The sequence below is a fragment of the Sciurus carolinensis genome, chromosome 11 (genome assembly GCF_902686445.1).
Source record: "Sciurus carolinensis chromosome 11, mSciCar1.2, whole genome shotgun sequence".
Classification (NCBI taxonomy): domain Eukaryota; kingdom Metazoa; phylum Chordata; class Mammalia; order Rodentia; family Sciuridae; genus Sciurus; species Sciurus carolinensis.
In genome coordinates, this window is record NC_062223.1 from 9,799,231 (window position 1) to 9,825,760 (window position 26,530).

Genomic DNA, 26,530 nt, shown 5'->3' on the forward strand with positions numbered 1-26,530 from the left:
ATTGAAAAGCACAAGCTTATGTTAGTTCCCACTGGGCTCACCTGGTATCCCTGCCCAAAGGCTCATCGTTCCCAGGGCCAGCACTCCAGCATCACGGCACCCAAGAGCCTGAGGTTCAGGGGAAATACTGCTAGCCTTGCTCAAATGCTGAGAAGCAGAGCTGGGTCCTGCCTGCCCTAGGGGTTCAGTAGCCCCCTCCTACCCTTGGGGCACCTGGGCTGGGCACAGCCTAGGGAGTAGGGTAGAGTACATCAAAAAAGATCAAGTCCCCAGTCAAGGAACCAAGAGCCACAGGATGCACCAATCTGGAGCCCCTCGGGTGTCTTGGGGAGCCCTTCTGTTCCCTGACTTGCCATTTAGTCTGTCCAGTGGCCAGGGCCAGAAAGTTCTACTCTGGAGCCAGCTTGGCCCTAGACTGGGCCTGGGATAAAGCTGCCTAATGGTCCATTTCCTGAACACAAGGCATGAACTTCAACAGCTAGCCAGACACACCAGACTGTCAGTCCTGAACACTGGAAGCACTGATTCCCCCAATCCTAGACCCACCAGGTGAACCCCACGGGCACCATCTTGAGGGACAGCCAATGGGAAAAGTAAATCAGAACCCGAGTTTGAAACAGGGTGAAAGAAAGTGGCCTGCCTGCTTGGGTCTTTGTAACACAGAAGTCACATTGTCCAACACCAATGGTTTATTTTAAGGCAACTGGGTTTTGTCCCTTACTTACATTCTTCTACTCCAAGATTATTTTTTTTTAAAGTTCATGATTTTCTTCAATTTATTTTTTGGTTTCATTCTTTTATTTTAAAATTTGTGACCCATCTGGAATGTATCTGGGGGGTTGGGGGGCAGGGCACCCACTTTCTCTGACTCCTGAGGTAGCAGCTGGGTCACCTTCCATGGATGCTGGGCTCTCAAGTGCCTTGTGGATGGCTTAGGCTCCCCCCAGGGCTCACTCCCAGCAGGAACCCTACCTCTCCTGGTGCAGCTATGGTGCTCGAGAAGTCTTCCAGTGCCCTGGGCTCAGCCAACCTGGCCCTGGACAAGGCACAGACTGAGGTGGCCCAAAAGAGTGGACACAGGCAGTGGCCCATCAACCCTGCACAGAACTCAATCCCTGCCCCACCAGGCTGGGCAGGCCTGGGCCAGCCTGTGAACCGTCTAACTAGGGAGATTACAGGGCAAGGGTTTGTGCAGCCCTGGAGACATTGGGGAACCAAGTCTCTAAAACACCTTCCACGTCGTATCAGGAAGTGCCCACCAAGAAGGCGTGAGGGCATCTCTGCAGTAGGACCTGTGCCACCACACCAAGTAGAGAAGGCAGAGAACACACTGGTTTCTCTGGCTGGCTGGGGCCAAGAGCAGGTAGAGGACCATCTGCGAGGATCCAGGCTAGTTCTTTCTTGTAATCTCTTCAGTTAGTTGTGCCATCTGATGACTGGGTCTTAACTGGCAGAGAGGCCAGACCCTAAGTCTCATGTGTTCAGGGATCTGTCCTATCCTGCTGATGCCCAAATTCCAGGGGAATGAGTGAATTGGAGGCTCAGAGAGACTCAGCCACTTGCCTGAGTCACACAGCTGATGGTGAGCAAGCGGCCCAGGCTGCCTGAGGGTACCAACTACCCCTCCTCCTGGGTCTAACCCTGGAATCTGCACCATGACCAGGGAGGAAAAAATAAGGAGGGAACTTTATTTAACATTAAAGTTGGGGAGGGGCTCAGGGGGAAGCCAGCTTCACTTGGTGATGGTGTTCCTGCAGGGAGAAGAGGGGTGTGAGGCTCCAGGGAAGCAGCCCCCTCACCCGCCCCGCCTGCCACACGCCGCCCACTCACGCGTTCATGCTTTTGCCGCTGCCGCTGAGCACAATGTATGGAGTCTTCTGGGCCTTCTGCTTCTCCTGCAGCAAAGCCACGGTGCCCAGGGGCGTGTCACTGGAGCTCATCTTCTTCAGGAGCTGTGGGCAGGGGACCATTAGCACGGGGGTGCAAACAGGCCCACATGTCACCCCTAGCACCCACAGATGCAGAGTCCCCATGTCCCGGGGCACCCACCGCCTCCTCATCCAGCTTCTTCATCCGGCGCTCTGTCTTCATCTTGCCCGAGCCCTTCCCATGGAAGCGGTGGGATAGCTGGCGGAAAGCCTGGGAACACAGGGCACGCACCAGGAGCTGCAGGGACTGCAGGTGAGGCCAGGGCCACCTGTACTGGGGAGGAGCTTCCCAAGAGGGTGAGGGGGTGTTGAATCTCGAAGCCTAGGGCCAGGCCTGGCCATGGGAAGGGGGAAAAGGGCACAGACCCTGGCACGACAAGGGACCCAGCAGAGACACAGTCTTGGAGACAGATTTGCTGCGAGGGAGGGGATCTGCAGTGAGACTTGCTATGTGGGGCTAGGGCTGGACCCAGTGAGTGTCAGGGTGGAGAGCCACATCAGAAGCCGGGACACTGCCCCCAAGGATGGCGGCCCTGAGGCCTGGGGGCTTCGGCTGCAGCAGGAGCCTGTCTGACCCTCTTGCCAGCTGGGAGGGGACTGCTGTGCTCAGCTTACAAGGGCCAGAAACCCATCTCACTAGGTCACTCTACCACCTCACCAGGACCCCAGCCAGCAGGCAGCAAGACAGGCCCCTGAGTGCGCTCTGGCATCTCCCTGACCCAGTTGCCGCTGGCCAGGCCCTGTTTGCAAAGGGGCCTGCGCACCTCCTTAGGTGTGAGTTTTCGGCCTGTCTCATCCACATACTCGATCTTTACATCAGGCTTGTAGCCGTCCTTCTCCTTGAAGTCCTGGGTGAAGCCTCGGTACTCCTCCCGCCGGCTGTACTTGTCATCGATGGCCCTGAAGCAAAACAAAGAGGCTCAGTAGGAACCACCGGTCGGTCACCCACTCCCTGTGCTCCCTGACGGCCCGCACCCCTCTGCTCCCACTCACATCTTGTCCTCAATGCAATACACGGCTGAGGGCAGGGACTTGTTGGGGGCCTTCACCCGGGCCACCTTCTGCACTGTGGTCTCCAGCAGCCCTGGGGACAGAGGGGCTATGAGACTCCAGACTGCCCACGCCCAGACTGCCCAGCTCTGAGTAGCCCGAAGCAGCCAGGTGCCCCAGCATGTGGGCACTGGAGATGTGCTGCCCTGCTGAAGGGGGTGAGGTGGCCAGGCCCACGGCATAAGCGAGCAGAGGCCCTCACCCGGGAAATGGCAGGGCTGGGATCTAGGCCCAGTCTCGCCTCACTCCTTCCTGAGGAGACCCGGAGTCCTGAAGGCACAGCAAAGGGAAAGACGCTACCCTGACTGCCCAGAACCAAAGTGAGCAGAGAGGGGCTCAAGGGCCAGCGCTTGTGGCACTGGGACTGAGCAAGAGGCAGCAGAGGGGACCAGAGAATGCTGCACCCCACCTCCACCAGGGCACAGCCCGCACCTTTGTTCTGGCAGAGCAGCAGGGCGGCAGCAAGTCCTCTGTTCACGATGGGCTCCTCGTCCAGAATGGTGGTAGAGGAGGCGGAGAACTGGAAGGACATGCGGGGCGTGAGTGAGCCACCCGGGCTCCTCTCAGCCCTTGTCCCCCGGTCACTCCCCACAGGGCGTGGGCCTTGTGGACAGGCTCCTTCAAACCCTTGCAGCCCCTTGGAGCCCTAGAGCCACTCCAGGGGCGAGGAGATGGGGGCCCTGGGGCATGAGTGACATCGGTGCCCCTCCAGCCCCGCCCTGCCCATCCTCACATCCTGCTGCTGCTTCTCCTCGTCCAGGTTGACAGTGCTCCAGCCAATGTTCTCCTCTCCATCTGATTCTGAGCCGCCATTGGCGGAGCGCTCCTCATCCCGTTCAAAGTCCTGAGTGTGAAGTTAGGGTCAGCCCAGGCTCCCCTGAGCACCGGCCTGTGGCTGAGAGCAGAGGGGGTTGTGGGACCCACCATGAGTTCCTCCTGCTCCTCCCGGTTGCCAGCTAGACCATAGGTGGGGATCTCCCCCAGGGTGCGGCAGAACTCCGAGGTGGCGTTGAACACGATGGCCCCCTTCCGCTCAGGATCCTCCTCCTCCTCCCAGCCCCGCTGGCGAGACTCCAGCTTCTTCACAATCTCCACCACCTGGGGAGGGAGCAGCTGTGGGCAGACCCAGAAGTTTCTGGGGTGATGCCACCAAGACCCAGGACCCTCGGATCCTCCCTGGGTACCGCAGCAAGCCATTTCCACAGCCCACACTGAACTGTCCAACTGGTCTCCTCTTCCTCTTTGGCCTCATCTGTCCATTCTCCACTCTGTACCTATCTCACTAAGTTACTCTTCTGCTCCAAATCCACAGACCACCCCATACTGCCCCTTGCATTAACACACAAAATTCTATGTGCCTTCCTCACCAGGCCTGTATCCACCCGTCTCCCAAGCCCTCGTGCAGTACCTCAGTCTTGTGTGCCTTCCTCCACGGTCCCTCCTGCCACCCACGCCACAACTAATCAACTCCCCTTTCAAGGACTCACTTCCAGAAACCCCAGGCCAGTCAGACAGCCCCTCTGACTCCCAGTTTGACTTCTCATTTCCTGCTTCACCAAGAAAGCAGGTACCTTGAGAAGATGAATGTGCAGGCACTGAAGCCAGCAAGCCAACACAGGGACCTGCACCCCTGCCTCCCTCCTGTCAGTCAGATGCCTGGCCACACACACAGGACACGCCTACTCTTTCTCCTCTCGGAAATTCTCTCTTGACCCTGCAGCCCCCTGCAGGAAAGGAAGCTCCTGAGAGATTTTGCATGTCCACCATGTCCACTTCTGCCAGTCTGGCCTCATGCAACTGCCCTGCAAGGCCAGGAAAGGCTATGGCCTCACACAAGCTGACCCCGCTGACCTCTCACCTCAGCTCTCTCACTCCCTGCCCCAGTCCACCCGGGCCTCAAGCACTCCAGGGTCACTTCTGAGAACATCTGCTGTCTCAATTTCCTTAGGTTACATAGGCCTCGGCTCAAATGCCACTGAGCACTGGCCTCATGCTACCTCCTCTTACCCTGCATAGCTCTCGTCACTATTAGAAACTACTGCCTGCCTCTGTGCTCACAAGGTCACTGCTGTCCTCTGCACACTAACAGGGTCCTGGGGCTGTCCTGCTCGACAAGGAAGCCCAGCCCTGAGAACAGGGCCTCACTCACAGCAGGCACCCAACAGTGAGCACAGGAAAGCAGAGGCAGGAGCCCCACCAAGGCCAGAAACCTGCTCCCGACCTGGCTCCGAGCAAGCAGACTCCTGAAAGGATGCAGTGCTGCCCGCTAACGCAGGCCGTGTGCTCACGGGGACGGGCTCTCACAGACATGCTGCGCCGGCCTCACCTTCTCCCCACTGTCCCGCAGCTGCTGCAGCTGCCGCAGCCGGCGCCCCTTCTCCAGCTGCTTCTGCAGCTCCAGCTCCGCTTCGTCCTCCTCCAGCACCTCTGGCGACCCTGATGGCAGCGCTCCACTGTCCTCTAGCAGGAAGATGGAAGACACCTGTTCATACCACTTCCTTGGTCCCCAAACCATCCGCCCTGTGCTGCTGGCCAGTCCCTCACCCTCGTCACTGATGTCCATGTTCTCCACACGGGTGTCATCTGACTGCGGGAGCTGGGGCACAGGCTCCTTCTCCTCGTCCTCTGGGGCTACCTCCTCCACTTCGGGCACTCGGCGCCGACCCCGGCCCCTCAGTCTGGAAGGAGGAGGCCCCTCTAGTGAGTGTGGGCCCCAGGCTGGCCCAGGCCTCACAGCCCACCTCTGTATTTAAGCCCACCTGGAACCAAAGTCCCCATCTTGAGTCTGGTCTCCCAGAGGCAGCAGGTCATCTGCCCGTACCATCACCTCCTTCTCCTTCTTGCGGATTTTCTTCACCCTCCGCTTAGTCTTTTTAAAGGTCACCTGAGGAGAAAAGGAGAGAGATGCGAGGAGGGGGAAGGCAGGCCTCCACGAGACCTTGACAATGACTACTATTTTTTGTTTTTCAGTTGCACCTGGGACTGCACCCAGGGTGCTCTGCCTATGAGCCACATCCCCAGTCCTTTTTATCTTATATTTTGATAAGGTCTCACTGAGTTGCTAAGGCTGGCCTTGAACTTGAGTTGCTCCTGTCCTAGCCTCATGACTTGTTGGATTACAGGTGTCTGCCACCATGCCCAGCTCAGTGACCACGTTTTTACTGTTATTTTGTACCAAGCATGGTCCCCAGTACTTCCCATATATACAACATTGAAGTGGGTGCTATTATCGCTCTACTGTGAGATGAGGGAAATGAGGTCAGAGAGGTTGAGTACCCTGCCCAAAGTTGCACAGATCCTAAGTGGGAGAGCCAGGACTCGAAGCCTTGGCAGTCTGGCTCCAGGACTCTTCCCCACTTAGCCAAAACGCCAACCACACCAGCTGTTTGCCTCTGTTCAGTCTCTCTAAGTACAAAATCCACGTGAGCCTCTAAAATTATCATCTACTCACATTTTTGCTATTCGAGTAGCCTGGAGAGGCACCTGCTGTCATCACCACTCCAGAGGGGCACCCCAAGCTCAGTTAATGACTCACCCGAGGCACAAGCTGGCTGCATGGCAGAGCTGGAACACAAGCTCAGGTCCATCTGGCTCAACAGTCCCTGTTCATCAACACCCAGCACCTCCCGCAGGGCTGCCATTTACCACCCACCCAGGAACCCAGCCCTGTGGCAACAACCTCCCCCGAGTGCGAGCTGGCAGCCTGCAGCCTGAGGGGCACAAGAATCTTCATTCCAGTACGAAGTGCAGAGGCACTCACCATCTCCTCGGGTGTGAGGTACTCCGAGGCCAGCCGGGGCCCTGCCGAGCTCAGGGACTGAGCCTGCAGTCGCAGCTTGGCCCTGATCTCTTCCAGCTCCCGCTCCCGCAGACCATCAGCAGTGCCGCCCTGCTCCAGACGGAAGGAGTGCGGCCGCTCGCCTTCCAGCTCCTCATCGTACTTGGCCAGGATGGAGCGAGGTTTTTGCTGCAGGGCAAGAGGTGCAGGTTGGGGCCCATGGTGGCTCCCGATAAGCCAGGAAGCCCATCTCCTCAGCACCCTAGGCCCAATGGTCCCGCCCTGTGCACCACCCTGCTGCCGTGCCTGGGCCAGGTCGTCAATGCTCTCGTCCTCTGCGTAGGGCAGGTAGTCGGGCTTCTTCTTCCGCAGCTCCACGTTCTTCTCTGCCCGCTCCTTGTCTACCAGGTTCACGTTCACCAGCACATCCTCCTCTTCCTGTAGCACACCTGACAGGGCAGAGGCAGTGGCCACTCACCCTGCCCTTGGCTCAGGAGTGTCTGAGCCCCACTCCAGAGCACCCCAGCAGGCTCACCTTTGTCCTTGAGGGTGAGGATCACAGTCTCCCCTTCTCGAAAGGAATCAATGGCATGTTCCACAGTAAGGCCCTGCAGGTCCCGGGCACTGTACAGATCCTAAGGGGGAAGGTCCAGCTGAGTTAGGAGCAGTAACTCACCCAACCTGGGGATCCCAGCACCAAGATGGCAGCACCACCAACCTGCCCTCCCCAGATGCTGCGGCCTTACCTGCCGCCTCTGCCCAAACTCCTCTTCTACCAGAGTGCTGACACCAAACTCTTGGTCCATCTCCTCCAGCAGTTTTGCCTGTGGGACAGAGGAGTGGCCTGTGACCTTCAGCCATTCAGTATCATCAGAAAACACCCAGGATTCTAACAAGAGGGAGTGCAAAAAGGGAAGGCCTCGCAGGCAAGCTGCAGATGATCTAAAACAGATGTCCGACCATGAATCCCCCTCCTCTGAGCCATCTCACCTCTCAAGGCTCAGTCCCAGACTCACCGTCCTGGCAGCCCCCAGAGACCCCCAGCAACCACCCCCAGCTACCCTGCTGCTCACCCTCTTCTCTGCCAAATCCTTCTCTTTCTGCAGCTGTCTGCTCCTCTCGATCCAGGCTGCAGTATCGTCCAGCCAGGGGTCATCCTCCCCCAGTGTCTTTATCTTCCTGCGGAGGGCAGGGAGTGAGGCTCAGGGGAACCCAGCACCTGCTCCCCAACCCCAACCCACAAGGCAGCAAGGATGGCAGCTTCTTCTGCCCATCCCTGGTGGGGACCCCTCACCCCAACTTCTGATTCAGTAGGCGCTTCTCCTTGGCAGCTGCTAGCTTCTCCCGGAGCTCTTCTCGCTGTCGCAAGGCCATGGGGTTGATGACATCGGCTGCCACGGGCTCCTCCTTGGTGCCCGCCTCTGGAAGGGGGGCCCAGACGTGAGGCTATGCCCGCCCATGGCTGGTGGGGAGAGGAGGGAGCCACTCACCCTGCCCCCTTCCAGCTCAGGGGCCAGAAGGGGCCAGGAGAGGGGGAAGAACACTTGACCTCCCTGCCCCCGCTCCATCCCACACTCCTGTGTCACCCTGCGCAGCACGACAGGACCCTCTATGCTTTCCAGAGCCCCTCAAGTCACGTGGTTTTATTTTAACAAACAAACCAATCTCGCACATCCCAGTCACTCTGCAGCAATTGTGCAAGTCTCAGCCCGTCTAAGAGCACCTCCCAGCCTGAGTGCAGATACCACAGTGAACCCGTTATGGCAAGGAGGGGCCTGGTGCCTCTGGCAAATATGCACACACGACCACCAAGTGGTGCCGCCTCTATACTCTACACCATTCTCTCCACAGACTCTTACAGATGGCTGCCATCCCTCCCTTGGCCCCATCCTCAGCCCTACGCTTACCTTTCTTGACAGCATTGACCTCCAAGGGTTTCAGCCCCAACTTCGCCCGGAGTTTACTAAGGACAAGAGATACTAGAGTTAGGGGCTGCCAAATAAACAGGGTGTCAGGCTGGAGATGTAGTTCAGTGGTAAGACACTTGCCTGGCATGCGTGAGACTCTGGGTTTCCACCCCAGCACCACAAAAACAAAACTCACAAGAAATGGGGCACCATATGCATTTTTGGACAAACGGGAAGTAGAAATTAGGATGGGAATGAGTAACTCTAGGAACCTAAACACAGACCCTGACCTGGGCAGCCTTGGACACTGGAAAGGGCACTGGTCTCCCAACCAGGGAATATGGGTGCTAGTCCTGACTGCCCCCATCCAGTGAATGCCACCCTTCCTCCTGCTTCCTAATTCCTCCTTCTATAACTCAAATGGTTGGTAGATGATCCACAAGACCCTTCCAACTCCACCTGGCCTGCTTTAGTGTGAGACTGTTATCCAATGTGGTGCCCCAGAAGAAGAAAGCAGAAGCATGAAGGAGACAGTACTCACTTGGTCTCCTCGATGCTAAGTGATGAGGCATCTCCTGAGCTAGTTTTGGAGCTGGCAGCTGGAACAATAAGAGGCATGGCAGGGGCTGAGCACGGGGCCAGGAAGCCAGCATCACTGACCCCAGGTGCAGGGTCAAAGATGAGGGCCCTCGCCAGCACCTGAGCCTGCGGAACACCAGAAAACAGGAGCAGCTTCTTCCTCTCTGGGCTCCCCAGCAGCTCTCTACCCAAGTTTCTGTCTGCCAGATACCTGTCTCTTCCATGAACCCTCCCTTCCTGACCCAAGAGGTCCAAATTTCTGCACCCCTCACTCTGCCCTCTCCACTTCTGTATATTCTGTCTTCAACCTAAACTGTCCTCTGGACTTGCTCTCATTGACAAAAATCCTATCCAAATACAAAGATCAAAACATCACCTCCTTCATGAAGCCCTGTTCAATTACTGATCAGAATTAACCATTCTGCTATGAACCCTAGCATAGTCCATCATTGCTGGGTCTGTTTCATCCCACACAGCAGGAACTGCCTGCAGCATGACCACAACCTCTATGTGATTCGTGCAACTGAAAAACACTGGTGCCTCCTCTGTGTGATGTGTTTGGGACACTGATAACAGCATCTTGGACCTCCCTCACACGTCACAAACAGCAAACAAATTCACTAAACACTATGTAGAGAAGCTGACCACCACTGGATGCAGCATCCTCTATCAGCTGCCACTAGGAGCACATCCTTTCCTGAAACCCCATCCCCACAGCCTACTTCCACTTAACACACCCAAGTTCCTCTCTCTCTACATGGGCCCTGGGTTCACCCTCTCCAAGGTCACCTGTCTCCTTGTCAGTTCTGGGTTTGCTTGATTCCCTGTGGTGTCTAACATTGTTGATCACTCCCTCCGAGCAATATTCTGGGTTTAGACCACCATCAGTCCCCACCTAGTGGGTTTATAACCCTCCTGACTCCTGGGCCTCCAGTCCTGTCTTTGATCAAGTTCTCAATGTTGTGGTCTTCACAAAATAAGAATCTGACTGATCCAGTCCCCAACTCAAATCTATGGCTCCCTACCATTTAGCAGACAGGGCATAAAGCATGGGGTCCTTCCGAATCTAGACCCCAGCCCACTTACTGCCTCATGTCTCTACCATGAGTCCTACGTGATCCCCGACACCAGGTTTTCTCTTGCCTCAGTGCACCCTGATACCACTTCATCCAATCGTTCAACCTCCCCACCCCACGTTTGTTTGAAGGCCTGTGTCATGAAAGACACAGGAGGGAAACAGAAGTCGTTGGTCTTCCTGGGGCTCAGGGCAGGGGATCAACCTTTAATCCCCACAACCCTACGAAGACCCTTCAGCAAACGCAGGTGAAGAGCGCCGGGCCTGGCGGGCTTCGAGTACGCGCCCGCGCGCCCGCGCTCCCGCACGCTCGCCGCCGCGCCCGGGCCCCGCCCCGCCCCGCGCAGGCCCCGCCCTCACCGGCCTCGTAGCCGTCATCGCGCTTCTCCCGCTTCACGCGCCGCTCCGAGGGCTCGGCCTGGCTGCGCTCCCGCCCGTGCGCACTGCTGCGGGCCTCGGCTTCGGCCCCACGCCGCCCGCTCCCGCGCTCGCCCCCACGCTCCCGGCTCCGCTTCCGTCGTTCACCGCCGCTGCTGCCGCCGCCGCCACTCCGGTGCTTGTGTTTTTTGTGCTCCCTATGCCGCGGCGGCTGCTCGGTGGAGCCCCCGGTGCCGGCCGCCGCCGTAGTCCCGGCCGCCTCTTTCTCTCCGCGGTGCTTCTTTGACGACCCCATAGTGGTTCGTCCGCCTGGAGCCGGGCAGCCGCCGAGCCCCGACGACGCAAAATGGGAACACTTCCGGGTCGCAAGGCTGCCGCAGTCCTATTGCCGGAAACCAAGAGCGGCTGCTTCCGGCGTTCGCATGGGAGTCTGCCCCAAAGGCTCATGGGAAGGTCTGAATCGGGGCCGACTGCACATTTAGCGCCCGCCTGGGTCCGGCCGTCTGTGCGCATGCCCCTCTTTGCTGGAGTCAGCCTCTCCAGCAGAATACCGAACCGCAGATGGAGGGACCTACATTCCTCGTGAATCAGCAACCCACGAACTGGAAACCTTTTCCTGACCTGCTGCTTGCACTCCCCCAGCTGCAGGCTGCTCCCTCCTCACCAGCGGGCGCCCTTCTAGTGGGCTCCCTGGGGTGTTAGATGACGCAGCATGTTTTCCTCTTTTGAGGCCCCAATTTGGAACCCCCATACCAGTACTGTCAGCAAACGCTGCTCTCCCGTTCACTGTTTTTTTTTTTTTTTTTCCTGCTCTGTGAACTGCTGAGATGCTCTAGATGAGCTTCTGTGCACCTGTAAACCCCGTGAAACTAAATGCAACATTGGACACATCTCTGTGTGCACTTAATTCATTTTTCTCTTTTTTTTTAAACTTTAGGAGAAGGATTTTAATTTAAAATTAATGGGACTTAAAAGCCCAATACACACAGTCCCTACAGTGACTCCATTTGTGGACTCTCCATGTGACCCATCTCAGCATGTTAGGATGTGTTGTGTTCCCTTTTAAAGCCCCACCCCCATCCCCACTGTGGGTACTCAAAAACAGGAACCTTTTAAACTTTTCACACCCTTCCCCCCAATTTTTTTTTTTTTTTTTTGTATTGAGGATTGAGCCATGGGCCCTTAACCACACCGCCACATCCCCAGCCCTTTTTAATATTTATATTTTATTTAGAGACAGGGTCTCACTGAGTTCCTGAGGCTGGCTTATGAACTCAAGAGCCTCCTGCCTCAGCCTCCCTAGCAGCTGGGATTACAGGCATGAGCCACTGCGCCCAGCTTCTTTTCACACTTGAATTTGACGGACAGGATGGAGAAGTCTCAGCTCTTGCTTTTTGAGATGTACCACTCAGAAGCATGGGCAGGGCTGATTGTGTAGGGTGGGGGCAGCAAAAACAGCCAGAGCTGCTGGGGGAATGTGGGGACAACTAAGCCTGCTGCCCCACCCACTTGCCACCTATTCCCAACCCACAGTCTCACTCCCCAGCTCCTCCAGAAATCCCACACTGTATTTACCATAAAACCTTTAATTTTCATCTTGGGGACAGTACTCTGTCCAGGCTGGGGGAAGAGTGCCTGTCAGGATGGCTGCCGGTGGGTTCTGTCTTTGGGGGGCTCTGAGAAGAGGGCTCCATTCTCACCCCCATTGACCTGTGGCTCCTTAAAGACACAGATGGAGGCCAGTGGGCTCCACAGCCTCCACCCCATGCCCAAGGAAACCACCAACCCTGTGGGTTCAAAACCAGCACCTGTGCTAGCTTGCTGAGTGACCCTGGGCAAGTAACTTCCCCTTCTTGTGTCTAATTTTCTTTATTGCAAAGTGGGCCTCATAATCCCTGCTCCGTACCAGGTTATTCTAAGGTGTAAGGGACAGTATGCACAGGATGACCTGTGTGGCACCAGCCCCTCAGGGGGTTTGGTGTGCAGCTGCTCAGAAAGCTGTAGTCCCAGACTGGACTGGCTGCTTATTCCCTCCTGGGTCCTTAAGCAAGGCCCTGCCCCTCTGTCCTCTATTGGGAAATGGGAACAATAACCCCGGCCCCGCCTTCCCAAGTGACATGAAGAGATTCTGCAGGGCCCAAAGGCTGTTCTTGGTTTCTTGTCCCAAGTAGTTCTGCAGATCCAGTCCTTGACTATCCAGGTGGCCTCACCTGGGTTTCCTGGAGGCTCGCATTGTATCCTTTTTATGTGTCTCAGCCACCAGCTCCTCCTCGTCCACTCCTAGTGCTGAAAGCACCTGGGAGAAGCGCCGGGCCACAGTGAGCCTGGCATTGGCCTGAGGAGAGAGAGGTGGGGGTTCCTTCTCTGCATCAGGGCTGCAGAGGCCACTGTAGAGCTTTAGTAATGGGAGTCTCAGGGTTCCCGGGGGCGGGGTAGCAGCCCAGAGATCCCACCTGAGTGCCCCACTTCCACCTAGCTTACCCACCCACTCAGCTGGCTCCATCTCACTGGTACCTGTCTGCTTTGACAGATGCTGGCCCTCACCTGCATGGCCTGCTGGAACAGGAAGGGCCGGGCCTGCACCCTGTGTTGGATCCCCTTCAGCTCTGCCTGGTACTCAGCAAAGCGCTGTCGCTCTTGGCGCCTGTGGGGGATATAGGGCTCAGGATTGAATCATGGACACAACCCATCTCCTGTCCACAGCCTGCTTGCCCACACTGATGACTTTATAAAGTTCCCTGCCCTGCCCTTTATTCATATCCTGGCCCTGGACTCCTTCCCAGGTCTGCCACAGTGGGAGTTACTTGCTCTATTTTACTGGATGGCTCAGGAAGGTCAAGGACTTATCCAGGGTTAGGCAGCAGGGAAGTGAGGGACCGACTAGGCTCTGCAGCCAGGGCTTGCTCCTTGTCCCTGCCACCTGCAAGGGAAAGGGGCCAGCACTGGCTTCCCAGCTCCTGCTTGTACAGCCTCTCCCTCTGTTCTCACATGGGAGTATGCTGTGATTGCTGGCCGTGTGACTGAGGAGTCCCCCTCCTGGGCTCTGCGTTGTCTTCCAGGCTTGGCAGTGATTGCGGTGTTCCTTATAAGCAGACAGCTCAGGAAGTGGTCCAGAAACCAGAGAAATGTGTTGCAAATGAAACCCCTGAATCATCGGGGCCCCACTGGCATAGCCATTGCCATGTACAAAAGCCGGGTTTGCACTTGTCAGCAATTTGCTCAACTAGCCAAATGTCACTGCTTGTCATGAAGAGCATCCTGGTAGAAGGGGCCTTCTGGTCACACCCCGCATGGAACCCTGTGTCCTTCAGGAAAGCACCTTAGACAACCCACGGGATGTGGGGGCAGTCCCTGGATAGGACAGGACAGGAGAGGGAAGTAGACGAGACTTGCCACAAGCTGGGCTCTCTGGCAAGTATTCTGGCCCCATGGCTGCCTTGCTGGGCCAGGTGCCAGGAAGGAACCTTCCCTCATGGAGAAAAAGATGTGGATTTGGGAAAAACATGGCCAGGAACACAAGTTCCTGCAAAATGAGTCTTCCCCACTCAAGAGGGAATTATAGCAGTTCCGAGTTGGTGGGGAGGGGTGTCACAAGCTGGCATTAAGTATCTCTCTTTTCCATGATGTGGTGTGCATTTTTCTTGCTGTATACTTTTTTTTTAAATACTTTGTTTTTTAGTTGTAGATGGACACAATACCTTTATTTTATGTGGTGCTGAGGATCGAACCCAGGACCTCATGCATGCTAAGCGAGCACACTACCACTGAACCCAGGACCTCATGCATGCTAAGCGAGCACACTACCACTGAGCCACAACCCCAGTCCTTGCTTTTTAAAATGCAAATTTTGTTGTCATTGTTGTACTGAAACAGGGTCTCACCGTATTGCCCAGGCTGCTCTCAAACTCCTGGGCCCAAGTATCTGGGAACACAGGCTTGCTCCACAGCTTCCAGCTTTTCCCCAGATATGTTATGCTATTTTTGGTAGAAATGACATGAAGCCCATGTCTTGGAGCCCCAAGAGAAAAGGACGTGGTGCCAGTGGATGTCAGGCCTGTTAACTTGTTTTTTTGTCTTTGCTTGTTTTTGTGCTGCTGGGGATCAAGCCCAGGGCCTTACACGTGCTAAGCAAACATTCTACTACTAAGCTACAGCCCAGCCCTCTGTCTGTTATCTTGGAATGACAGGAAGACATAGCTCCCTGCCAGAAGGCCACCTCTTCTGTGCCTGCCCCTGTTGGGGAGGGTAGAGTCCCCAGTTTGACTCAGACAGCATTTCCAAGGCTGTAAGGCTGGGAGACAGCCAGGGAAAGATCTGCCTATGCCTTCATCTCTCAAGTGAGAAAAAAAGGCATGTGCTGTTTGGAGCTGAATCTCACATTTCCCACAGCACCGAACACCAAATGATTAAGGAGGCCTGGCAATCTTTGGCCAAGGACCCCTAAAACACTTGACTTCTCACAGCCCATTTCCTCATCTCTAAGGCTGTGGTGACAAGACTAAGACTCAGAGGGTAGGTGAGTCCTTAGTGACCCCGCTGCAGTGCAAGAACACTGTTCCCTCTCCCCAGCACCCCACTCACCATGGGCAAGAGAGGAGGGGTAAAAGGACCGCCCCGACACCAGCTGCAGCCCACAGGCACTCTGGTCAGTGGCATGGGTCAAACCGTTCACCGTCTCTGTTTCACGAGATTGGGCTCTTGGGGGACCATCTGGTGCCCTACCCTAAAGATTGGGCACAGGGCAGCATAGCAGGGTGGGTGAATGACTGCAAAGGTCGAAAACCCAGCTCTGCTGCTCACTCAAGAGTGGCAAATCATTTAAGCTCTCTGGGTTTCCGTTTCCTCGTCTGTAGGACCACGTGGGTAGTGATACTCCCTACTTCATGGGCCTGACTCATGAGCTTGCTTTTTAGAAAAATGGTTAAAACATATGAAGAGAATAAAAGTGCACCTGACCATGCACAGCAGTTGTCTCTAGGAGTAGGACCAAGTTCTACATTAATTATTTTTGTGATATTCAAATTTCTATAATAAGCATATCTGGCACTGGAAATCAGAACAAGATTGGGAAGTGTAATAAATGCATGCAAAACATTTTAACCTTGAGCTTTGGACAGATGAAGGTTGTTATTTTTATTCACTAGTTGACCTTGGACCAAGATCCCCCACCTCCTCCCACCACTTCACTATCTTCATTTGTAAAATGCAGGGATGGGGATGGAGCTCAGAGGTAGAGTCAGCCTGAGGCCCCGGGTTGATCCCCAGCACCACGACCCCCCCAAAAAAAGTCATCTGTAAAATGCTGCTGAGTGGCCTGGCCAGCTGCCCTGGGGTCCTGCAACCTGACACCCAGCACAACTTCTCTGGCTCCTACCTCAGTTCCTCCACCTTGCGCTGGGTGGCACTGGGTCCCCGGCCCCCTCGGGGTGCGTAGGCTGCTAGGCAGCGGGCGACCTGCTGCTGGACCTGCTGCTCCCGAGTCCTGCGCAGCTCAGCCTGCTGCTGCTGCTCCTGCTCCTGCCGCTCCCAGCTCTGCAGCAGGCTTCTGTGTGGGGTAGGGAAGAGGGAGGAGGGAAGAAGTACGGGCACCAGGAACCTGAGGGCAAGCCAGGAAGCATACCAGGCTTGAGGGCCAGACAGAAGGACTTTGGGGCACAGAGAGCCAAGGTCCCAGGAAACAAGTTTGTCATGAATGTCAGACCTGAGGGAGGATGCATCTGGCCATTTGGCCACCGGCCCAGCTTAGGCCTTTCCTTACACCCCAGCAGTAAGCCCCAACTCTAATCTGTGCCCAGACCTGCCTAGCCACTCACACACAGCCTGGGGCCTTCCCACATTGCTCACCTTCCCTCACAGGCAAGGGACAATGTCACTCTCTCTCTGACCCCTTATCCCATAGGATTTGCCAGATAAGGTCTGAGGCACATTTGGTTGGATGGGCAAAAGACAGAAGGATGAATGGATGGGAAAGGAATGAAATGCTGAAAGGATCAATGGGTAGAAAGACGGATGAAAGATGTGGATGCTTGTATAATAAATAGCCACTGGACAGATCTGGAATATTCTTCCCCAGAGCTCATGGCCAGTTCCTTCCTATCAATCAGATCTTTTTCAAATGCTAAAATGTCCACACTACCCAAAGCAATCAGATTTAATGCAGTCTCTATCAAAATTCCAATGACATGCTTAGCGCAGTAGCACATGCCTGAAATCCCAGCCACCTGGAGGCTCAGGCAGGAGGATTGCGAGTTCAAGGCCAGCCAGTTGTTTAGGGAGTCCCTAAACAACTTAGCAAGACCCTGTCTCAAAATAAAAAAGTAAAAAGGACTGGGGACGTGGCTCAGTGGTAAAGCACACAGTGTTCAATTCCTAGTACCCCCCCCCCAAAAAAAATTGCAATGATGTTCATCACAGAAAGAAAAACAAAACAATCCTGCCAGGCACAGTGGCTTATTGGCTTGTGCCTGTAATCCCAAGTACTCAGAAGACTGAAGAAGGAGGATAGTAAGTTCAAGGCCATGCTGGGCAACTTAGTGAGACCTTCTGTCAAAATTTAAAAATAAAAGGAAAAGGGCTGGCAATGTAGCTCAGTGGTAGGGCACCCCTGGGCTCAATTCCTAGTTAAAAAGAGAGAGAAACAATTCAAAAATAAAAATTCATATGGATCACAAAAGACAGAGAGGCAACACAATTGTAAGGGGAAAAAAAAACAAAATAAACAAAAAAATAAAGGCATCATACTACCTGATTTCAAAATATACTACAAAGCAATAGTAATTAAAACAGCATGGAATAGGGCTGGGGATATAGCTCAGTTGGTAGGGTGCTTGCCTAGCATGCACAAGGCCCTGGGTTCAAGTCCCAGCACCACCAAAAAAAAAAAAAAAAAAACCAGCATGGAATAAAACAGACATATAGATTAATGGAACAGAATACAGAGCCTAGAAATAAATTCATGCATTTATGGTCAATTGATTTTTGATAAAGATGCCAAGAACACACAATGAGAGAAGGACAATCTTTTCCAATAAATGGTGTTGGGAAAACCAAATATCCACATGCAGAAGAATTAAATTAGACCACTTTATCTCACACCACATACGTAAGGCAATTCAAAATGGATTAAACACTGAAGCATAAGACCTGACACTGTAAAACTATGAGAAGAAAACAAACATCATACTGGTCTGGGCAATGATATTTTGGATAGGAACTCTCAAGGACAGGCAATAAAACCAAAAATAGACACTTGAGATTGCATCAAGCTAAAATGTTCTGCACAATCAAGGAAACAATCAGGAGTAAAGAGACAACCTACAGAATGGGAGAAAACATTGGCAAACCCTATATTATGCTTTGGATCTGGAATGTCTCTCAGAAAGCTCATGTGTTGAGCTGGGTGTGGTGGCCACACCTGTAATCCCAGTGGCTTGAGAGGCTGAGACAGGAGGAGCACAAGTTCAAAGCCAGCCTCAGCAAAAGTGAAGTGCTAAGCAACTGAGTGATACCCTGTCCCCAAATAAATACAAAATAGGGCTGGAGATGTGGCTCAGTGGTGGAGTGCCCCTGAGTTCAATCCCCAGTACCAAAAAAAAAAACCCAAAAAACTACAAACAAATAAACAACAGGTATATGAAAAACTTTTCAGCAGGAGAAGCAGTGCAACTCAGGAGGCTGAGGCAGGAGGATCACAAGTTCAAGGTCAGCCTCAGAAACTTAGTGAAACCCTATCTCCAAATAAAAAATTGAAAGGATTGGTGATGTAGCTCAGTGATTGAGCGTCCCTGGGTTCAATTCTCAGTACCCTCCCTGCCCAAAAGAAAGAAAGAAAGAAAAAATGTTCAACATCACTATCAGGTAAATGCAAATTAAAACCACAATTATGTATCACTTCACACATGTTAAAATGGCTTTTATCATAAAGATGAAAGATAATAAGGATGGTAAGGGTGCAGAAAAAAGGGAAACCTTGCATACTGTTGGCAGAAATATAATTAGTAAAATGTTATGGAAAACACTATATGGATTCCTAAGATACATTGAGAACAGAATTTCCACATGTTCCAGCAATTCCATTTCTGGGTACATATCAAAAGGAAACCTGGTGCGGTGGCACTTGCCCATAATCCAAGCAGCTCATGAGGCTGAAGGAGGATTGCAAGTTCAAGGTCAGTCTCAGCAATTTAGTGAGGCCCTAAGCAACTTAGTAAGACCCTGTCTCAAAATAAAATACAGGGCTGGGGAGATAGCTCAGTTGGTAGAGTGCTTGCCTTGCAAGCACAAGGCCCTGGGTTTGATCCCCAGCACCCCCCAAAAAAAAGAAAAATACAAAAAAGGGTTGGGAATGTGCCTCAGTGGTTAAGCACACCTGGGTCCAATCCACTGTACAAAGAAAGAAGAAGAAGGAGATCATTTTGTCAAGAGATTTGCATTCCCAAGTTCACTGTAACATTATGCATTATAGCCAAGATATGGAATCAACCTAAGGGTCCATCAGCAGATGAATGATACAGAAAAGGTGGTATATACACATAATGGAATATTATACAGTTTTAAAAGGGAGGAAATTTTATTTGGAATAACATGGTGGAACCTGGAAAACATTATTTTAAGTGAAACAATCCAGGTTTAGAAAAATCAAATACTGCCTGATCTCACGCATATGGAATCTAAAAGAACAACAACAAACTGTCCTCATAGAGTGTGACAGGAATGGCTGGGATCTGGGAGTAAGGGAGGGCTGGGGAGATCTATTGTGCAACATAGTGGTTACAGTAAATAATGCATTGTGTGCCTGAAAACCACTACAAGAGTAAATTTTAAGTGTTTGGAAAATAGTAAGATAATGCATAGTTTAATCAGCTTGACTTAGTCATGTCACAGTGTAGACCTAATTCAAAGACATAGATATGATTTTAAATTGTCAGCTGAGTACATTTTTTAAAAAGGACTGAGAGGTGTTTTAATAAAAATGCTGAATGAATTTTCCCTGCCTTCTGATGCCACTTCTAGCCAGTCTCCCATTGAGCCAGTCTTTATATATCTCTCAAGTGGATTCCCTTCTCTCCATTCACCTGCTTACCTGGTTCAGGTAACCATCTCTCACATAGTCATTGCCAACAGCCCCCTGTCAGCCTCCAGTCTCTCCCCTCTGTTTCCATGGCCTCTTGTTCAACCCCAAGTGTAGAACTGTCTGCCTGAACTGACGTAAACACTCATCTGTCTCCTTTCCCAGACCTTGAGCTTCTCAGGGCCAAGTCTTTTTTTCTTTTTTTTTTAATTTTTTTTTTTACAGTACCAGGGTTTAAACTCAGGGGCACTCGACCACTAAGCCACATCCTCAGCTCTATTTTGTATTTTATTTGGAGATGGGGTCTCACTGAGTTGCTTAGGGTCTCAATAAGTTTCAGAGGATGGCTTTGAACTCACGATCCTCCTCCTGCCTCTGCCTCCCGAGCTGCTGGGATTGCAGGTGCCCAGCTGTGCCAAGTCTTTCTATATATCCTGAGGATTCATGAGTAGACACTCAATATCTGTTATATTAATCACCTAGCTAATCACTTAGTTAATGAATGAATACAAGAAAAGACGGGAAATGAGTGGGAAGTGGCTTGTGTCAATAGACAGTTGACAAAGTGGACAGACACAGACAGGTGGATGAACAGTGGGGATGGATGCTAACAGAGGATATAATCAGGAGGTGGGAGGATTGAGAGTTCAAGGCCAGCCTCAGCAGTAGTGAGGTGCTAAACAACTCAGTTAGACCCTGTCTCTAAATAAAATACTCAGTGGATGAGCGCCCCTGAGTTCAATCCCTGGCACCCCCCTAAAAAAAAAAAAGAAGATGGATGGGGGCTGACAATGTGGCTCAGTGGCAGAGCCTAGCATGCACAAGGCCCTGGATTCAATCCTGGCACCACCTAAAAAAGAGAAAAAAAGAAAAAACTGAATGAAAATAGAAGAAAAAGTAGGCCTGAATCTCCATCACATTGGCTTAGGACCAGACTTCCTTAACAAGACACCCATTGCGCAAGAAATAAAAGCAAGAATCAATAAATGGGATAGATTCAAACTAAAAAGCTTTTTCTCAGTACAGGAAACAATCAACAATGTGAAAAGAGAGCCTACAGAATGGGAGAAAATCTTTCCACACACACTTCAGACAGAGCACTCATCTCCAAAATTCATAAAGAACATAAAAATTTTACACCAAAATTCAAAGAACCCAATCAATAAATGTGCTAAGGAACTGGGTAGACACTTCATAGAAGAAGAACAGGTGATCAACAAATATATGAAAAGTGCTCATCATCCCTAGTAATTAGAGAAATGCAAATTAAAACCACCCTAAAATTTCCACTTAACTCAAATTAGGATGGTTATTATCAAGAACACAAACAATAATAAGTGTTGGCGTGGATGGGGGAAAAGGCATGCTCATACGTTGCTGGTGGAGTTGCAAATTGGTGCAGCCACTCTGGAAAGCAGTATGGAGATTACTCAGAAAACTTGGAATGGACCCACCATTTGACCCAGCTATCCCACTCCTCAGTTTATACTCAAAGGACTTAAAATCAGCAGACTACAGTGACACAGGCACATCAATGTTATAGCAGCTCAATTCACAATAGCTAGATTGTGGAACCAACCAAGATGCCCTTCAATTGACGAATGGATAAAGAAACTGTGGTATATATACACAATGGAATATTACTCAGTCATAAAGAAGAATAAAATTGTGGCATTTGCTGGTAAATGAATGGAGTTGGAAATATCATGCTAAATGAAACAGGCCAAGCCCCAAAAACCAAAGTCCAAATGTTTCTCTGTAAGTGGATGATGATACATAACCAGGGAGGCTGGCAGGGGATGGGGAAGAGGAGAATGAAGGAACTTTGGATGGTGTAGAGGAAAATGGGGTGGGAGAGGGTGGGGGAAGGAAAGATAGTAGACTGAGACAGACAGTGTTACCCTATGGTATATGTATGTTACATGAATGGTGTGAATCTACATTGTATACAACCATAGAAATGAAAAGTTGTACTCCATTTGTGTACAATGAATCCAAATGCAGTGTGTAAAAATTAAAAAAAAAATTAAATAAAAAAAAAACGGACAAGTGGGTAGATGGGTGATGTATCACCAGATGATCCGTAGAGCAGAAAGGCTGATCCTTGGGTGGATGAGGAGTGCATGAGTAGGCAGGGACTACCTTTTGGAGATCAGGCCCCTTCTCCGTTCCTTGCCCTTGGTTCCCACCTGCTGGCTCTCCCCCTTACCTGGTGGCCTCCTGTCGTTGTGGAAGGTGCGATTAGGGAAACTGGCAAACAGGAAAGTTCCATTGTCTCCCAGGACATGGGCTTTCCCCTCCGGTTGGAGGCAGTCCGGAAAGACTTCCAGGACTGCTTTTGGGGGCCTATTGGCAGTAAAACCATGTCAGGGAAACCCTCTCTCTCCCGGCCTGCCAGCCGGTCCCCCACCTCTCCCACAGCACGGCCCAGCCCTGTCTGAACTCCTGGCCCAGGCCCCGGGCTCCAGGCTCCTGCCCCTTCTCCCCAGGTCTGGCAGGTGCACTCACCACAATTCAATTCTTGCTGTAAGCGCCTGTGCAGCTTCTCTAGGTCCCAGGGCCCCTCCAGCTCCTTGGCCCTGGACACTCCCCTTTGTGACCCTCTGGAGTTGTTGAAGCTGGAGCTGCTCCCCTGGCCCTGGTGCCGCAGCCCCCCTTCTTCAGAAGCCTCCTCTCCAGAATTCTGACCCTTTTTCCGAGAACTGCCCTTCCTCCTGTGGGTGGCGCTGTAACCCACTGCTCGGCCTCCTCGGCAGCCTCTGAGAACCGCTCCTCCTCCCAGATCGAGCCCCTCCTGGGGATCTGGAGCAGTTCCCCAGGGCCCAGACCCCTCACAGCCTCCTCAGCACCCAGGCCTTCCAGCTCTGCAGCCTCCTCAGATTCTGATTCCGATCCTGAGCTCTTCCCAGGCAGACAGAGGCCACACTTGCCAGGCAGATCCAGCCCTTGGCTCTTTCCTTTGCCAGGAGGGAGGAGGATGCCAACCCCAGGCCCCCAACTGCTGTCTCCTCTCCAGATTTTGCATCTCCACCTTCTGGCAGAAATCAAGGGATTCTGGGAGGCTGACCATGGACTTTGCGCCTGGACTTGTGCTGGGGGACTGCTGGGGACGAGGGCAGGACCTGGTGGCCAGGGTCCTCGGGAAGCTTGTCTGAGGCAGAGCCTGGCCATCCATGATGAAGTTCTCCCAGGCCCACTGGAAGGGGAAGGAAGGTTTCCGGGGAGGAGTGGGGAAGAGACTGAAGAGGGAGAGGGCAGGGGTCAGGGTGAGGATCCTCCTGGCCCCCAGCATCCCTCCCACCCCATCCCCAACTCTTACTCCTCAGCCTCAGCGGAGGCTTGTCCTTTCTTGTTCCGCCCATGGGGTCCGCAGTCCTTCTTTGCCCTCTGCCCTGCGCTCTGAGACCTCTGTGGCCGGCCCTGCCTGGGCACATCGTCATCGCTCCCCAGGTTCCCCTGGGCAGGGGACAGGAGAGGGGCCAACTCTGAGCAGCCTCTTGGATCATTCTGCTCTTCCCCAAGGGCCTCCTCTGTGAACGCTGGCTGGCCTCATTACCTTCTAACCCTGACTAACCCCCATCTTCATAATAAAATACAGCCCAAGTGAGCAAGGCCCCTGTGCTGGGTACTGGGTGGCAACAACACATTCAGCCTTCCCAAGGGCTATCACCACATCATGCATATGGGGAAAACAGATCGGAGAAAGTCAGAGAGGTCCAAGAGCAAGGTCACACAGCTTTTGTTAAGTTGTGGAAACTAGGACCTGCCACTCATGGAGCTATTTCCAGGTCCAGATTTGTCATAATCTGCTGCCAAGGGGTCTGAGATTCTCAATAAAGACATGATAAACGTTTAAGGAGACAGAAAGCTGATTACAGTATGTCTACATGTATTCAGTCATTGTGCCCATAAATATGTACAATTATTATGTCAGTTAAAATTTTAAAAATTTAAAAATAAAAAATTTTAAAGGAGGACCAATTAATCAAGAAAAAATAAATAAATGCTTTAAAAAAAAAAAAATGAAGAACAGTTCTCCTGAATGTTCCACAGGGCCTTGGACCTCCTACAGCCAAGATGGAAGGAATTAATTTTCTTTCCCAAACCCTCCTCCCCCTGCAGTGATCCCCATACTCTCACCCAGGCCTACCTGAGGTCACCCAGACCTCAGCTGCAGGCTCCTGGCTTCTCAAGAGCCTCACACCAGCCCAGGCCTGCCTGTGGGCACCGGAAGTCTCCCACTGGGCCTGCTTCCCTCACCTGCTCTGCCTGGGAGAAGCCTGACAGAAGCTCCAGTAGCCCCTGTGGCTGTCTCTGGAGACTTAGGCCCCAGGTCCTGTGTGGGCCTCTCCGAGTTGGCCCTGACCAACTGCTGATGGGTGTTTAGCATGTTGGGCTCCATCCCCCACTCCATCTGCCAGCCCTGGAACTGTCCTCCAGGCCTCTCTATGGCACCAGTTTCTCGTTCAGTTTCAAGGCTTGTCAAAAAGCACAGCCAGGTGGGGTCAGTATGTATGTGAGGCCTACTTCCTAGGGGGTGGGGAGTTCAGCAGGGTCCAGGGAACCATCAGGCCTGTGACCACTTCTCCACCCTACAAAACTGGGTCATGAGCCCAGCTCAGGTGTTTCAAGGACTAAATGAAATCACAAAGGTGGACACACTAGGTAAAAGTGGGTTATTATGACAACTGTTACTGTCGCTGTTGAGGTTGGCAGAACGTCCTGGTTGAAGTGTGTGGGACAAGCAGTCCCTGCCATGTCAGTACACACAGAGCCGCCCGTCTTTACCGTCGTCTTGGAGTTTCATACCATAAGTAGCGTAATGTACTTGACCATCTCCTCTTGGCACACGTGGGCACAGCTCCACTACTTCCCTCCTACAGGCAGGGCAGCTGTGCATGTCCTTCCGCAAATGTGTCTTTGTACACAGGGTATTTCTGCAAGATAGCACCTCTAAGCAATTTACGTTTCACAGTGCCCAATTACTGCCTGATGCTTAATCAATGTAAGATTTCCATCAGTCAGCAAAGGGCCTCAATTTTTGTATTATAATCTTTCAAAATATTTGCTAATCTGACACATACATGAAAAATATTCTTATGTAACTTGCATTCCCTGCATTATTGTAAGACTCGTCGTACTTTTCTTCTTGACGGGCCACTTGTGCTTTCTCTACCAGTAGCCTGTTCATGTCCTTTGCAGTCGCCTTTTCTTTTGGTCCTCAGGAGCAGAGAGCAGAGTTCATTTTCTTCCTTAGTCTCATATGGCACGACACAAGCATCCGGGTTGCAAGGCCACCCCTTTGTTTGGTTTGTATTTTTCTTCTTCAGCTTTGATCCCCATTCCCATCCCAGTTACAGATGATTAGCTGTTTTTATATGTTCATGTTTTTAGCTTATATAAATGGTATAACGTGTTCTTAGTTGTATAAATGGTACAGATCTCATTTTTGTTCCTTACTCTGTGTTTTCAATCATCTGCCTGTGTTGGTTCTGACTATTGCAGAGTTCTCTGGCTTTCCTCTGTGACATGTCACTTAGTCCACTCTCCTGATGGGAAATGCCAAGGATTGCTCCCAAACTCCTGTTACCACAAAGGACACTGTGCGGAAAAGGACCTTGTATACACGCCTCTCTGGGACACTGGCAAGAGAAATTCCCTGGCTTATTTATCAGGGACCAGAGTGTGAGGACTTGGCATGAACAGACAACAAATTTCAGATTGCTCCAGAGAAGGCTATACCATTTTGTATACCCTGCCCAAGTGATCATGGCTTTCTGTCTGCCTACATTTGTCTTGCAAATGTTAGCTATAATTCACTTTGTGGACTTTTACCAACCCTGTGATTATAAATGGTATCTTGCCATATGTGTGTGTGTGTGTGTGTGTGTGTGTGTGTGTGTGTATAGACACACACACATGTTATATGTTTTATATATATTAACACATTGGTAATAGGCATTGAAAACTGAAACCCAGGGGGTGCTTTACCACTGAGTTGCATTCCCAGTACTTTTTGTTCTTTTATTTTGAGACAGTGTCTTGCTGAGTTGCTTAGGGCCTCACTAAGTTGCTGAGGTTGGCCTTGAATTTTCGATACTCCTGCTCAGCCTCCCAAGTCACTGGGATTACAGGCATATACATGTGCTTGGCTCTTGCTGGTAATGTCGGGTGAAGTGCTCTGATTACTTCTATGACCACATCTTCATTAATTTGGGGGGGCCAAGCTTTCTGTGAGTTGGGGTTCATATCCACTGCCTATTTCTCTATTGTCAGTTTTTTGCTTGTTTTCTGCAGTGCTGGGGAGCAAACCCAGGGCCTGGTACATGCTAAACACATGCTCTGCCACTGAGACACACCCCCAACTCTTCTATTGTATTTCTGGTCTTTTACTTACTGACTTGTAGTTCTTTATTCCCTGGATCATACTCATTTGTCCACATTGTCTCTGAGGGTCTTTGTGGAACAGAAATTCGTAATATCAATCGAGTCAGATCCATAAATTTTTGGATAGGCTTTGTATTGGTGCGGTTTTCCTTAACTTTTTTTTGACAGTGCTGGCTAGGCAATTGCTCTGCCACTGAACTATGTCCCATTTTGTGGAGTCTTGACAAGTCCCTTTTTCCACCCCTAGTGGGGGCAATCTCCTATATTTTATTCTATTAGCTTATAGTTTAACATTCATGTCTACAACCTGAAGCTGTTTTCTTTTCTTTCTGGTTCAGGAATCAAATGAGAATTGGGCAGCCTTCTCTCATTCCCTGG

The 26,530-nt window shown here is 51.9% G+C and overlaps 2 protein-coding genes across 5 annotated transcripts; both read right to left on the reverse strand.

Annotated features, from left to right (window-relative positions):
* Positions 1–1,667: 1,667 nt before the first annotated feature.
* Sart1 (spliceosome associated factor 1, recruiter of U4/U6.U5 tri-snRNP) lies at positions 1,668–11,058 on the reverse strand. 4 transcript variants are annotated; one of them, XM_047519049.1, is made up of 20 exons: positions 10,678–11,057; positions 9,205–9,262; positions 8,664–8,719; positions 8,051–8,177; positions 7,830–7,935; positions 7,503–7,580; positions 7,292–7,391; positions 7,063–7,205; positions 6,739–6,945; positions 5,738–5,862; positions 5,523–5,656; positions 5,305–5,438; positions 3,903–4,076; positions 3,712–3,822; positions 3,411–3,498; positions 2,922–3,012; positions 2,693–2,828; positions 2,050–2,139; positions 1,831–1,952; positions 1,668–1,751 (listed from the first exon to the last, which is right to left on the reverse strand). In XM_047519049.1, exons 1-20 carry the CDS (start codon positions 10,988–10,990, stop codon positions 1,733–1,735), a joined length of 2,412 nt encoding a protein of 803 aa, XP_047375005.1. In that variant the 5' UTR covers positions 10,991–11,057; the 3' UTR covers positions 1,668–1,732. The 4 variants fall into 4 exon arrangements, with proteins under 4 accessions (XP_047375005.1, XP_047375004.1, XP_047375007.1 ...); XM_047519048.1 differs by having other exon boundaries at positions 3,903–4,091; XM_047519050.1 differs by lacking the exon at positions 1,668–1,751 and having other exon boundaries at positions 2,733–2,828; positions 3,903–4,091; positions 10,678–11,058.
* Positions 11,059–11,834: 776 nt separating this feature from the next.
* Positions 11,835–23,194, reverse strand: Tsga10ip (testis specific 10 interacting protein). The gene is given in 11 exon segments (XM_047517485.1): positions 11,835–12,414; positions 12,906–13,030; positions 13,240–13,339; positions 16,070–16,240; positions 21,975–21,993; positions 21,996–22,073; positions 22,076–22,111; positions 22,274–22,483; positions 22,486–22,747; positions 22,749–23,004; positions 23,085–23,194. Coding segments are annotated over 10 exon segments (1,320 nt in total). The 5' UTR covers positions 22,941–23,004; positions 23,085–23,194; the 3' UTR covers positions 11,835–12,287.
* Between the last annotated feature and the right edge of the window lie 3,336 nt (positions 23,195–26,530).

What these genes read in the sequence shown, in the direction of transcription:
- Sart1 (XM_047519048.1), bottom strand. Translation starts at nt 10,990, where the DNA reads ATGGGGTCGTCAAAGAAGCACCGCGGAGAGAAAGAGGCGGCCGGGACT. An exon ending in GCATTGACGACCTGGCCCAG is followed by an intron (nt 6,946 to 7,062) that starts GCACGGCAGCAG and finishes CTTGCCCTGCAG; the next exon opens with CAAAAACCTCGCTCCATCCT. An exon ending in TATTGCATTGAGGACAAGAT is followed by an intron (nt 2,829 to 2,921) that starts GTGAGTGGGAGC and finishes GTTTTGCTTCAG; the next exon opens with GGCCATCGATGACAAGTACA.